The sequence below is a fragment of the Mastigoproctus giganteus genome, chromosome 1 (assembly GCF_048544385.1).
Source record: "Mastigoproctus giganteus isolate SK-2022 chromosome 1, ASM4854438v1, whole genome shotgun sequence".
Taxonomy (NCBI): domain Eukaryota; kingdom Metazoa; phylum Arthropoda; class Arachnida; order Uropygi; family Thelyphonidae; genus Mastigoproctus; species Mastigoproctus giganteus.
Window position 1 is genome coordinate 260,516,776 of NC_143575.1, and position 14,321 is coordinate 260,531,096.

At 35.8% G+C, this 14,321-nt stretch overlaps 1 protein-coding gene across 1 annotated transcript in view; it reads left to right on the plus strand.

Annotated features, from left to right (window-relative positions):
* Ziz (dedicator of cytokinesis protein Ziz) overlaps positions 1 to 14,321 on the plus strand; it is a 464,297-nt gene that overhangs the window by 419,209 nt on the left and 30,767 nt on the right. Inside the window, 2 exon segments of the mRNA XM_090369931.1 lie at positions 4,297 to 4,417; positions 4,673 to 4,881. Of these exon segments, the coding sequence (XP_090226057.1) occupies positions 4,297 to 4,417; positions 4,673 to 4,881 (330 nt within the window).

Consider the following 14,321-nt stretch of genomic DNA (forward strand, 5'->3'; position numbering starts at 1 on the left):
ATAAGGCAAAAAGATAACATAAACCAAAGGACTGATTATAGTAAAGGGCTTTTTTTTATATTTGTATTCATATATTGATTGGGACTTCATAAAAGTGATAGCATTATCTGTGATCATAATAAGCACCGTGCACTACAATGCCTTTCTATCCCCCCCACACAAAATCTGACTATGTTACTGTTATACTAGTCATGGTAAAGCTATAAAGAAAGTAGCATTGACAAAAAAAAAAAAAAAACATATAAACATCTTGAACTTTATTCAACTTCTTTATCAGTACAACTTAATTTTAATTTAAAACTAATTAAAACATGGGACAGATAAATACCTGCAGAGCACTACATTCTTGAACAGAACAGGAAATAAATATTATAGTTAACTATAAAGAGTCAAAAAAGAAGCAATATTGCACCAACAGTAAGTGGTGTTAGTTTGATGCACTGAGTGAGTAGGTCAGTGATTGAATTGAGCCTTGGAGGTGTTTGTTAGCCTTCTCCTCCTAAAATGTTGTACTTTCTCTTTGAATGTAGTGGGGCGGATGAGTTCATGTATTGGTATTTTCATTATGCATCACATGTTGCTGTGTAATTATGAAATTGTGTCAACTGTTTCTCTACCATTCCATGTATGTTACACATATGCATTTGTCTGTTTCCAGTACAAATTCAGACTGAGGTAATGCTGTATACATATGTATGTGTTTATTGTGCTTTTCCTAAGGAATTATGGTTGTGTTAATAATAATAATCATGGGAGTTTATATGTGTTACCTAAAACTAATATTAAATGGTTGCAAGCAATGAAAAAAAAAAAAAAAATAGTGGTTAGTTTTTGTTTTATTGAAGAAGCAAGAAATTATTGTATAACCTTTTTGTAAAGTGAATTTTTGCTACATTAAAATCTGTAATTTTTAGTAAGTCTGTCCAGAATATTTTTAGTAAATTTATTCAATATCAATGAATATTTTAATATTCAGTAATGTGGTCTTGTGTGTTGCCCATAGCAACCATTTGACTTTAATGAACTGGTCACATGTTTTAACTACATGTACGTGGCCTGGAGTACAGAGGATATGCTGGGAAAATATTTTTCTTCTTCATGGTTATGATACTATTGTGTAGTGAACAGAAGAGAAGGTAGCTAAGGGCAAGGGCTGATAGTCTGGTTTTCTTGCTATAGTTCCTGCTAGTTTTTACTTTATTTTATTCTGTAAGAAAGCTTGGATGTGGCAACCATACAGAGGAGTAGCAAAAAGTTTAATATATGTTTCTGTGAGAAGGTAAATTGAGTTTAAGACTTGGTACTTGCATTTATATATATCACTACTGTGATTGAATCTGTCTTCTTACTAGCATTATGTTTCTTCTGTATATTGTATTCAATATGGCTGTAATTTTCCTCCTTGTCTAGAAGTTTTTTTTTTTTTTTTTTTGGAACTTTCTCATAATCATGGGCAGATGTTAGACATGGGAGAAAGGAATCTCAGGAAACCTGATATCTACAAGGCATTAAAAATTAAACTGCTTTTATATGTATTGTATATTTTCTTTTGGTTCACTGATTCTGGCACACTAATGTTTTGCTAAGAATGTCATTTTTATGAAATCATCTTGATCTAGCTAAAATGATATTACAGCAGATATGTTTATATACACCTTGTAACAAGTATACAAATGACACTACTTATTGCATTTGGCTTGCTTAATTCAATTAGAGTTAACAATACATATGATCACAGGACCACACTGTAGTGATGAAATGTAATGCAGAGGGATTGCCAGTAGTTCAACTCAGCCATTACTGGAAATTTCCATCAGGCACACCTTATTGCCTCTAAGGACTGTAATTACATTTTGCTTTTCTTATGCAATATCTTCATTCATAACTTTATATCCTTTGAATTTTCAAAGGCATAACTTGCCTCTACCTTCTCCTTTGCACAATATGTTATTTAGACAAGTTAATCTTTATAAAAAACAGCTCATCAACTGGAAGTATGCAGTATATATTAATGCTGCACCTTTTACTAATGGATTGCAATGCTTATTAAATGTTCTTTTGATTTTTATTTTAAAAAAATTTGAAAATTTAAAAATGTTATTTTTTACTCTTGTTATATTCAGTGAAACCAAACTTTTATTAATCTGACTGAAAAACAAACAAAATATTATAAAAATTATGAATCTCTTCCATTTTCAAATTTACAAAATTGTTAGGTTTTAAGTAAGACTCAATGCAACAGGGCATAATATTTTTAAGAGTTATAATTATCTATATAATATAGGTGTAAAAACACCATAGACAACTCTTAAAGGAAAAAACTATGATAGTAGTGTAAAGGGCAACATTTCAACTGTATCTTATATTGTGCCCATCCTTCACAACGAGTTACCATGTATTCCCAACCCAATTGTGAAGATAATCCCACAATATCTTCACAACTAGGTTGTTATGTTTGCAATACCAGGATGCCTGCCCACCCACTGATGAAAGGCCAACAAGCCTTGAAACAGTGCTGTCTGGGTGGTGGTGCCCACTGAGAATAAATAACAATAGTTTTCTCTATTAGTGAAGCGTTACTTATTTGAAGTAGTGCAATACATGGTAACTCGTGAAGGGTGAGCACAATATGAGATACAGTTGAAATGATGCCTTTTACACTACTATCGTAGTTTTTTCCCTTTAAGAGTTGTCTATGGTGCACCTATATTATATAGAAAATTAAGTGCACGAAACTTCAGTATATACATGTACACCTTTCAGTTTTGATTTCTGCTTGGAGTATATTAAGTAGAGTTCTAAGGACTCTAATGCTTATTAAATATAAATTTACTCAAGTTCGAATAGCAAAGTTTAATGAATGGTACTCACCTTGGATAATCTGCTGTTGTTACATGAAGTAAGATGGAAGAATAATTTTGAGGCTTGGGCAGTTTTAAATAATTTGGAATTTAAAATAAGTTAATTGGTGGGGACACTAAATTAAAAGTAGTATTGCCAACTGAAGACATAGAAACGAAAGTCAGTCATTTATGACTTTTGGCTTCACAGGTTCTATATTTTCAAAGTATTTTTAAAGTTTTTTTAACTAATTCTTCAATGACAACCAGGGACGAAGTTGTGCGCTTCTATCTCCTTGAGCATATTTTAATTCCATTTTTAATTTCGTGTCCTAACCAATTAAATTATTTTAAATTCCAAATTATTTAAAACCACCCAAACCTCAAAATTATTCTTCCATCTTACTTCATGTAGCAATAGCAAATTATCCAAGGTGAGTACCGTTCATTAAGCTTTGCTATTCGAACTTGAGTCCAATCATATCGGTACGTTAAGAAATTCTGTAACTTATCTAAATATTAATCTAAATCTTAATAATCATTTAAAAATTCAAAATCAATCATACTGTGACCATTATGGTCATTGTATGTTTGAATTTTATAATAACTGGAGGAAATTTAAGAAGCAGAGTAACTTCTGGCCAATCTCCTGATCTTTTTATTTGAATCCTAACAAAACAGTAATTCAAAAATTTCTGAAAAATTTTAAGATTACTCATCCACTGATTGAAGCATGGTATTACTAAACTGAAGTATTACAACCACTTATCTTGAAACAGTAAGTCATGCATATTAAATATTTTGCTTTTTTCTTATAAAGCAGAAGGCAAAAACTGTAGCACAGATGATGGAATATAGTTTGTTAGATCCTTTTTGCGTATAATTTCAAGAAAACAATAGCATAGTATGCTTCCAAAACTGCTCAAGTAAGTCTGCATTGAATAATTAGAAAGATACATAGAGTTTCAACCACCAATCTTGAACCAGTAATTAATGTGCAGTAGTTACTTTTTCTGAGGGCACTGTCAAACCAAAGGTGCCACTTGCTGCCAGGTTAAACTTGAGAATTATGTGTTTATATAAATATTTTATCATCATTAAAGAGTAAGTTTAAGTTCTTGGTGGTTGAAGTGCTTTGATATAGCCATTTGAAATTAATATTTACTGGCAGTATATTCAGTTGTTTGGGTATCATATAACTGCTTCTGACTGTGTACAGTTTTTTTTTTTTTTTTTTAAAGTAATTAAAATTCTTATAAAAAATAGTAATGATTTTTAGACAGTCTCTGAAATTTGAGAATCCATCAGAAACTAGGAAAACAAATTTTGCAGTCATGATTCTAAGATGTTTCTGCAGTTTGTTACTAAAAATTGGAAAAGGTAGATTTAAATAAATACACTATGTTAACAGAATTATTACTCTTGGCTTGTTAATACAACAGTTGATATTTTTTAGCTTATAGTGTCAGTGTCAAGAATTTTGGGTGATGTAATAAATCTCAATAATGCCAGGTTCCAGGAAAGCCTTTCTTTCATTAATAATTATGCCAATAGTGACAAAGCCATGCAGCATACTGGTAAGATTTTTACATATTTTTATTTTCCATTATTTTCTGTTGATAAATAGAAAGAAATTTGTTGAACAGTTAGTTCATATTGACATTGTAATTAATATATCATTTCTGACATTCACAAGAAATGCCAGATATAATTTTATTTTTAAAATATTAAAACGTGGATAACAATTTTTTTAATGTTTTAGACTTAACAGAAATGAATAGTTTAGTCCTTTTCTTATGGGATTTTTAATACTCATTATTTTTTCTCTCCAGTATTTCCATCTGAAGTTAAAGATTTAACAAAACGTATCCGTACTGTGCTAATGGCAACAGTTCAAATGAGAGAACATGAAAATGATCCTGAGATGCTAGTAGATTTACAGCACCGTTTAGCAAATAGTTATGCAGCCACTCCTGCTCTAAGAAAAACTTGGTTGGAAAGCATGGCTCGCAATCACATGAAAAATGGTGACTACTCTGAGGTATGTAATATTGGACACTTTGTTTTTTAATAATAAGTTGCTGTTCAGAGTTAACATTTCTTCCACAGAACCATTGAAATCTTTGCAACTTTGAAACAACCTCATGTGATTTTTGTTTGTTTTTAAAGGTACTGTACATATGAATTAAGAGTGAAAAAGTGAGTGAGAACAGAGTGTTAATATCATAGCAATGAAATCTTCTTGTATGACATAGCATTTTTAAATGATGAGTGGTTACATATTTGTGATCTTTTTATTGCATTATGCATTGGAACATTGGGTATTCTGGATTAATTTTATTTTTTTTAGCAATGTTAGTTAATGTTTTCTTCTTTGTGATGTATTTATTTGAATATACAAAGGTGACCCTCCCCTCCCCATCAAAATTGAGTGGGTTGCAAATGTCAGTGAGCTTTGGCAAGACAGGTAAGGGGTAAAAAGAATTTAATTGTTTTTCATACTGAACAAGTGGATTTTTTGTGATCCACACAAAATGTCACAGAAACAGATAAGGAATTAGTTCTCTGTTAGAGAAGGCCTTGAGGACCAGGAATTGTCATAATGAAATAAATATTGCTTCTACCAACAAGACAGTCAGAATAACTTTATTAAAAATAAAGTATATGGATGCTGATAGAAAAATAAAATTTAAATAAATACACAATACAAAAAATAATAAAAGATAAACTATTAATATAAAGCAATAAAACAAGCACAATGAAGCTTTCAAGGTGATGAGCCCTTTATCAACTTAAACAAGATACACAATAATAAATCCTTATATTATGCAGATATAACCTTGCCTGTGCATTACCAACAACTGGTGTGGATCGTGTGTGGTGAAAAGGAAGGGAAGGGAAGGGGAACAACAAAGTACTCAACCATCACACTCCATGGGAATGGTGTGGCATATGCTAGCCCTATTGTTAACCCACCATCTCTCGTCATAATGCAAATTAACTGCCACCATAATAGAATATATGCAGGTCCCAGCATTGTGATTAATGTTGCGACCTACCACAGCTATATGGAGAGCCTCCAACCATGAGAGATGGTGAGAATCATGTGTGCGGTCTCATATTTCAACATTGGATCACAGATCATAATGAAAATGCTACTCACAGTAATAATGCCCTGCAGTGGCTGAGTCGGCAAAATCAGGCAGATTTTGCCACATTATTGGTGCAAGCAGCATTTTAATTTCAATCTGTGACCCGATGTTGGAATATTAGACTGTGCTCATGATTCTCGCCATCTCTCATAGTTTGAGGCCCTCTATATGGCTGTGGCAGGTCCTACCATTAATTAATGCTGGAATTTGCACTCATCCTATTATGAGGCTGTTATTTTACCTCATGATGAGAGATGGTGGGTCAACAAGAGGGCTAGTATATGCCATACCGTTTCTGCAGAGTCTGATAATTGAGTATTTCATTGCTCCCCCTTCCCTCTTTTCCTTTCTTTATGCTGCACATGATCCACACCTGTTGTTGATGCAGTTACTTAAAGATGTAACTACTCAAGGGTAAAGGGAGGGTTTTTGCTTTTGTAAAGGTGAATACAGTAGTCTCAGACAATTTTTAAAATCAATACAGCGGGATCAACTGATGATGTTATCATCAGATAATTTTAAATGGGAAATGTTCAAGGCCGTTCAAAAGCTACTAGGCTTTTCATTCTACCTAAGAAACAAGGTATAGCAGGCCTAAATGTATGTCAAATGAACTGATGAAGCTTGTGGCAGAGAAATAAAATGCATGGGATGCATATAAATTATCAGGCGACACAAGAAGCGTATGGTATATATAAACTAGTTGGTAATCACCTCACAAAGGAGGTCAGATGAATGAAGGCAGATTACAAAAAAATATTTTGGTGATGGATGCAAAGATAAACAGCAAAGACTTGCTGTTTATCTTTGCATCAGATTGGTCTACTTGACATCGATGGTTTGACTGTTGATGATCGTTCTAAGGCTGCTGACAAAGTAGTAGTAGTAGTGGCACGTGATGCAAGAAAGCAAGTGTATGAGCTTATGCAGCATCAGCCAAAAAAAAAAAAAAAAAAATCACCCCATTCCCTCCAAATGCCTGTCCAGTTCCTCCTTAAATTTATTTAACCTATCAACTTCCACAATGACAGATGGAAGTTTGTTCCAGCAATTAACCACCCGCTGGCTAAAGGCAAATTTCCGCACATCTATTCTACATCTGTCCTTTCTTAATTTGAACTTATGTCCGCGTAGGTTCGTAATCTGAACAAGTGGAAGGATCCCATCAGAATTCAGCGTGCTCAACCCATTCAAGGCCTTATAGACCTCAGTCAGATCACCGCGCAGGTGCCTAGTCTCCAGCCACTGCAATTTGCAGAACTTAAGCCTCTCTTGGTAAGAGGATCCCTTCATTCCCCTCACCAATCGTGTTGCTCTTCTCTGTACACGCTCAAGCAAATCTACATCCTTCCTAAAATGAGGCCTCCAGACCTGTACGCAGTACTCAAGGCGTGGCCTGGCCATTGCCTTATACAGAGGGACAATCACCTCCTTTTCCCTGCTAGCAAAATTCCTATATATCATTGACAAAACCCCATGACCTGCCCTAGCAGCCTGTCTACATTGCTCAGAAAACTTCATATCTGACTGCACAATTACTCCCAGATCTTTTTCATTTTCTACCACCTTAAGTGTAGTACCACACAGTTGGTACGTTTCTCTGGGGTTACTTCTACCCATATGCAGTACTTTGCATTTGTCAAGGTTAAACTTCAGTTGCCACTTCTTAGCCCATCTGCCCAAATTATCTAGATCCTGTTGCAGTAGCACACTGTCATTACTGTCATTAACAACCCTGCCAACCTTTGTGTCATCTGCAAACTTCAACATTAAGCCTGATATACCTTCATCAATATCATTGATAAATACACAAAACAACAGTGGACCCAACACCGAACCCTGTGGGACTCCACTAATAACATTAGTCCACGAAGAGCAGCACCCATTGATTACCACCCTCTGTCTTCTCCCACTTAACCATCCTTTTATCCATTGTAGCAACTTACCAAGTGAATGAGTATTTTGCATCTTCATTCACATATGAGGAAATCCTTAGGAGAAAGGATGCCAGAAGTTTAATAAAATCTCTAACAGGAAAATAAATGGTTTTGTAATAATCGAGAGAAAAGTGGAGGAGAAATTGTTGAAGATAAATGTAAGATAGGCAACTGAGGTGGGTAGAATATACCCAATTATATTAAGGGAGGCAGCAAAGGAAGAAAGCAAATTCGTAACCATAATTATGAGAGCATCTTGGGATTCAGGGGAAGTTACCGCTCACTGGAGATGTGCGAACGTATCCCTAATTCACAAAGGGGATCAAATGGTGACAAGAGTAAATACAGACCTGTTAGTTCAACTTCTGTTCGAGGGAAAATAATGGAGTCACTGGTAACAGAAGTAATGCAGGATCAGCTAGACAAGGCCACAATTATATTTCTGACACAGCATCAGTTTGTTAAGGGGAAATCTTGTTTGACCAATTTGATTGGATACTATTTTGTGGTTACAAAGGAACTGGATGCTAAAAATAATTTTGATATCGTATACTTGGATTCCGAGAAAGATTTTGATACTGTTGCACATAAAAGGCTGCTGTTCAAATTGGAGCAGTATGGCATTAAGGAAAAGTTGCTGCTATGGATTAAGGGATGGTTCATTGGGAAAAGACAGTGATAATCAGTGGACATTTCTCTTTGTGGACTAATGTTATTAGTGGAGTCCCTCAGAGTTCAGTATTAGGCCCATTGTTGTTTTCTGTATTTATCAGTGATAGTGATTAAGGCATATCAGGCTTAATGTCTAAGTTGGTAGATGATTGAAAGGTTGGTGGAGTGGTTCATGACAGTAATTGCTGTATGTTACTGCAACAGGATCTAGAAAAGTTAGGCAGATGAGCTAAGAAATGCCAATTGAAGTTTAGCATTGATAAAAGTAATGCATATGGGTAGCAGTAACCCCAGAGTAACATACCAACTGTGTGGTACTACACTCATGGTAGTATAGAATGAAAAAGACCTGGGAGTAATTGTGAAGTTTTGTGAGCAGTGCAGATGGGCTGCCAGGGCAGCTCATGGGGTCTTGTCAGTGATATGTACAGGAATTTTGCTAGCAGGGATAAGGTTTGGTTTGGTTTGGTTTTTTTTTTTTTTTTTTTAGGAGCATTAGCAACTAAGGCCATATTGCTCCAGGATATGCGGTGGTCATTCCCTGACCTTTCCGCATCCTCCGTATTTGGTGGTGATGGGCTTGAACCCTGGTCTAATCAAGAAGCGGGTGCCACGCACTGCTGCTCCTTCCCACCTGGCTACGGAGGCACCAAGGAATAAGGAGATATTTATCCCCTTGTATAAGGCAATGGTGAGGCTACATCTTGAGTACTGTGTACAGGTTTGGAGGCCTCATTTTAGGTAGGATATGAAGCTACTGGAATGAGTACAGAGAAGAGCATTGAGATTGGTGAGGGGAATAAAAAAGGGGTGCTCTTACCAAGTGTCTGGAGAGTAGGAACCTGTGAGGTGATCTGATTGAGGTGTTTAAGGATGTGAATGGATTGAGCAAACTCGGTGCTCATGGGATTCTTCCTCTTACTCCGACCACACACACACACACACACACACACACACACACATGGAGGACACAAATTCAAATTGTGAAAGGACAGTTGCAGAATAGAGGTGTGAAGTTGGCCTTTAGCCAGAAGGTAGTTGATGCAACAAACTTCCATCTGTTGTTGTGGAAGTTGATAGCTTAAATAATTCTAGGAGGAACTAGACAAGCTATTGAAGGGAATGAATAGGAAAAATAGGTGTCTTTTTCTATGTTTTTGTTGTTTTTTTTTTTTTTTTTTTTTAATGAAAACCCCAAACACGAGAGGTATTAGAACCTATAGTACTTAGTACCGTGCTTGGGTTGGAGGTTGAGAAGACGAAAGGAGATATTTATTGACATTGGATTTGAACTTCTGTAGACTAATTTTCAGGAAATACGTATGAAAGAAGGATGTTCCAGAAAGGGGAAGTTGAATGAATAAACAAGGAAGATGAAAAGTTGGTTCTGTGAGTTTGAAGTTGGACAGTAAATGGATGTCGGTTGGTAGCGGCACGTGTTCGGACTGTTTTGGAAGAGAGAACGGGAATTATAGAAGCCAATTCAGAAGAACAGTGCCCATGGAAGTATCTATAGAAGAGGCATGCAGCAGAAACAGTATGTCAATGAGACAGTGAGTGGAGAGACTCTGTTAGAAATGAGTCATTAATTAGCCTAACGGCCCTCTTCTGAATGGAATCTAGAAGCCTGAGAGAGAGAGGTTTTGGGGGCACCACCCCAGATGTGGGAACAATATTCCACATCTGGGGTGGTGCACAAGGCCATAGGTATCTGCCATAGGCTTCTGTGTCGCCTGATAATTTATATGCATCCCATGCATTTTTTTTTCTCTACCATGAGTCTCATTAGTTCATTTAACAACTATTTAGGCCTAAACCTTGAACAATATTTCTTAATAGGTATGAAACGTTTAGTAGCTTCCCACTTAGAATTTGCTGTTGGTAACATAATCAGTTGGTCCCACTGTACAGAATTTAAAAACTGTCTGAAACCACTGTAGTCACCTTTACGGAAGCAAAAACCCTTTCCTTTACTCCTGATGGTACTTATATCTTTAAGTAAATCCCATATCACTGCCATCTAGTGGTTTCTTTATCTGCAAATTCTTAATACACAAATGATCACTGCTGATAACCAGATCACGAGTATTACCCTCTCTGGTTGCCTCTCGAACATGCTGCTGCAGAAAACAATCATCCAATAAATCTACAAAAGTCTTACTAGTGTGTGAGTGACCAACCCACAAGTTCCAGTCAATATCTGGGAAGTTAAAATCCCCCATTATAAGACATTCTGATTTACTAGCCCATTCTATTTCTCTGTACAATTGTTCGTTGTACTCATTCAAGGATTAGACAGATGACAAAATTAATCTCTTCTATTTCACTTTCAGGGAATAATAGACAATGGAAATTAGTGCCACATTTTCTTCTAGAGGTTATCACTAGTTTGAGGAAGCAGTCTTCAGATATGATAATATTTCCATTAAAACATTATTCCACAAAAAAAGCTGCTGGCCACCTTAGTATTTGAGAAGGAAAAGAGCTGTTCAGATCTTCATTTTATGTTTTTACTTTCTTTTAATGTTTATTACTATTATCTCTTTTATCTCTTATAATTATACCATGGTTGCTCTTTGTTACAACCCCTGCTGAGGTTTCACTTTCCGATAAAGTTTCAAGGTCTTGTTATTTGCATATCACCAAGGAGATAAAGAAAAAAACTTTGAAAGTGTTGATGGGTTGTGTTGCTTATAATTTCTAGCAAGGCAGCTAAAGCCATAATACTTTTTGTGTCTCTAAATTTTAAATATTCCATGTTTTATTTGCTTGTTTTGTGAAATGAAAGACCTGGGTTTTCTGGGGAGGGAAATCTATACATACTATGTATAGTTTGTTATTTGTTTGTTATTTGGTTTTTAGGAGCATTAGCAACTAAGGCCATATTGCTCCGGGAATATGCAGTGGTCATTCCCTTGACCTTTCCGCATCCTCCGTATTTGGTGGTGACGGGCTCGAACCCCCGATCTAATCAAGAAGCGTGTGCTACGCACTGCTGCTCCTTCCCACCTGGCTACGGAGGCGCCCACTATGTATAGTATGTATAGATTTCCTATACATAGTATGTATAGATAGTATGTATAAATCTATACATACTATCTGTCACTTGAGACCAGCTGACAAATAAAAGGCCACAGAATCCTAAAGTCAAGACTGAAAGCTCTGATTGCAGAATGAATCCTCCAGATATATTAATTAAGTATGATCATTACAAACTGAATGAATATTTTGCATCGACATTCACACATGAGGAGTTATTCAGCGAGGGGAATGCCAGAGGTGTATTCAACTCTGGCAGTAAGCTAGAGAATCTTGTAATAACTGAGAGTAAAGTGGAGGAGAAATTGTTGAAGATAAATACAAGAAAGGCACCTGGGGTGGATGGGATCTATCCAGTTATATTAAAGGAAGCAGCAAAGGAAGTAAGCAAACCCTTAGCCATAATTATGAGAGCTTCTTTGGACTCAGGGGAAGTACCCATGGACTGGAGATATGCAAATTTAACCCCAATTCACAAAGGAGGATCAAAGGGCGACACAAATAATTATAGACCTGTTAGTTTAACTTCTGTTCCTGGAAGAGTAATGGAGGCACTGGTTAAAGAAGCACTGCAGGATCATCTAGACAAGACTTCAGTCATAGCTCAGACACAGCATGGTTTTGTTAAGGGGAAGTCTTGCCTGACCAATTTGATTGGATACTATGATGCAGTCACAAAAGAACTGGATGCAGGGAATAACTTTGATATTATATACTTGGATCTTAGAAAGGCTTTTGATACTGTTGCACATGGAAGACTGCTGCACAAATTGGAGCAGTGTGGCATTGGAGGCAAATTGCTGCTGTGGATAAAGGGATGCTTGAGGGGGAGAAGACAGAGTGGTAATCAATGGACACTGCTCATCGTGGACTAATGTTATTAGTGGAGTCCCTCAGGGTTCAGTATTGGGTCCATTATTGTTTTCTGTATTTATAAATGATATCGATGATGGTATATCAAGCTTAATGTCCAAGTTTGCTGACGATACGAAGGTTGGCAGGGTTGTCAAGGACACTACTGATACTATGCTACTGCAACAGGATCTGGAAAGGTTGAGCAGATGGTCTTCGAGGTGGCAAATGAAGTTTAACATTGACAAATGTAAAGTACTACATATGGGAAACAGCAACCCCAGAGCAACGTATCAACTCTGTGGTACTACACTGACAGTGGTAGAGAATGAAAGGGACCTGGGGGTGGTTGTGCAGGCAGATATGAAGTTTTCTGAGCAGTGTAGACGGGCGGCAAGAGTAGCTCATGGTGTATTGTCGATGATATATAGGAATTTTTCTAGCAGGGATAAGGAGGTGATTATTCCATTGTATAAGGCAATGGTCAGACCACACCTAGAGTACTGTATACAGGTCTGGAGGCCTCATTTCAAGAAGGATGTAGAGATGCTGGAACGAGTACAGAGAAGGGCAACAAGATTAGTGAATGGAACAATGGGGTGCTCTTACGAAGAAATGCTTAAGTTTTGCAAATTACAGTGTCTGGAGACTAGGCACCGGCGAGGTGATCTGATAGAGGTGTATAAAGCCTTGAATGGTTTGAGCATGCTCAATGCTGATGGATTCTTCCTCTTGCTCAGAATAATCACCTGAGAGGGCATAAATTCAAATTGAGAAAAGACAGATGTAAGATAGACGTGAGGAAATTTGTCTTTAGCCAGCGGGTGGTTGGTTGGTGGAATAAACTTCCATCCCTTGTCGTGGAAGTTGACAGCCTAAATAAGTTTAAGGCTCAGCTGGATAGGTATTTCGAACGAACAGAGGGGTGAAGTGGAAGTGGTTATTTTTTATTTATTTATTTATTATTTTTTTATTTATTTATTTTATTTTTTTTTGGCTGATGCTGCATAAGCTTGCTTTCTTGCATCAAATGCCTCTACTAATGCTAATGTTCATATGTATTCATAGTCACATGGGACTTTGCCAGACAATCTTATGGTACATACCTATCTCTTACATATTATTTCTTTTATTGCTAATTTAATTAATAGAACTGAAATTTGATGTGCTTATATGACCGTGTACTTTTTCTTTAAAAGCAACACTTTTCACTCTTTAGAGCAGTGGTTCTCAAACTTTTTAATGTGAAGACACACCCTAAATCCATTATGAAAAATTCCTGCCACCTCCAGCACTGGGTGCATGGGCGCTGGCAGAATATTTTGTAAGAGGGAATTTTTTTTTTGAAAAATGCAAAAAAAAAACGTTTGGCTTTTGGTACAGGATTTTTAAACAAATTTTTTATTTGAAAATTGACCTCGTACCACATTTTATACACAATTTCTATCTCTAAGAATAATAAATTGTATGAAAAAATCAAAATTAAAGAAATAATATTCGATTGTTTTTTAATGTTTTTAGAACAATATGTACATTTTCTAATTTATATCCAGAAACTAAAATAATTAAAAATTAAAAAAAAAAATAATAATAATAATAATACAAAATTATATTGAAATTTTATTAATTTTAGGAAAAATGCTTATTACAATAAAAATATATTCTTAAAAAGAGAACAAAACATAAAACAATTAATGTGAATCATGTGCTTGATGCATTTGCATAGTTTATCTTTATTTGGGTGTATTTTAGACAAACATACTTGCATTTCATTTTCATCCGACTTCAGTCTTTCCCTCTTTTTAGTTTTGATATTAACGAGCATAGAA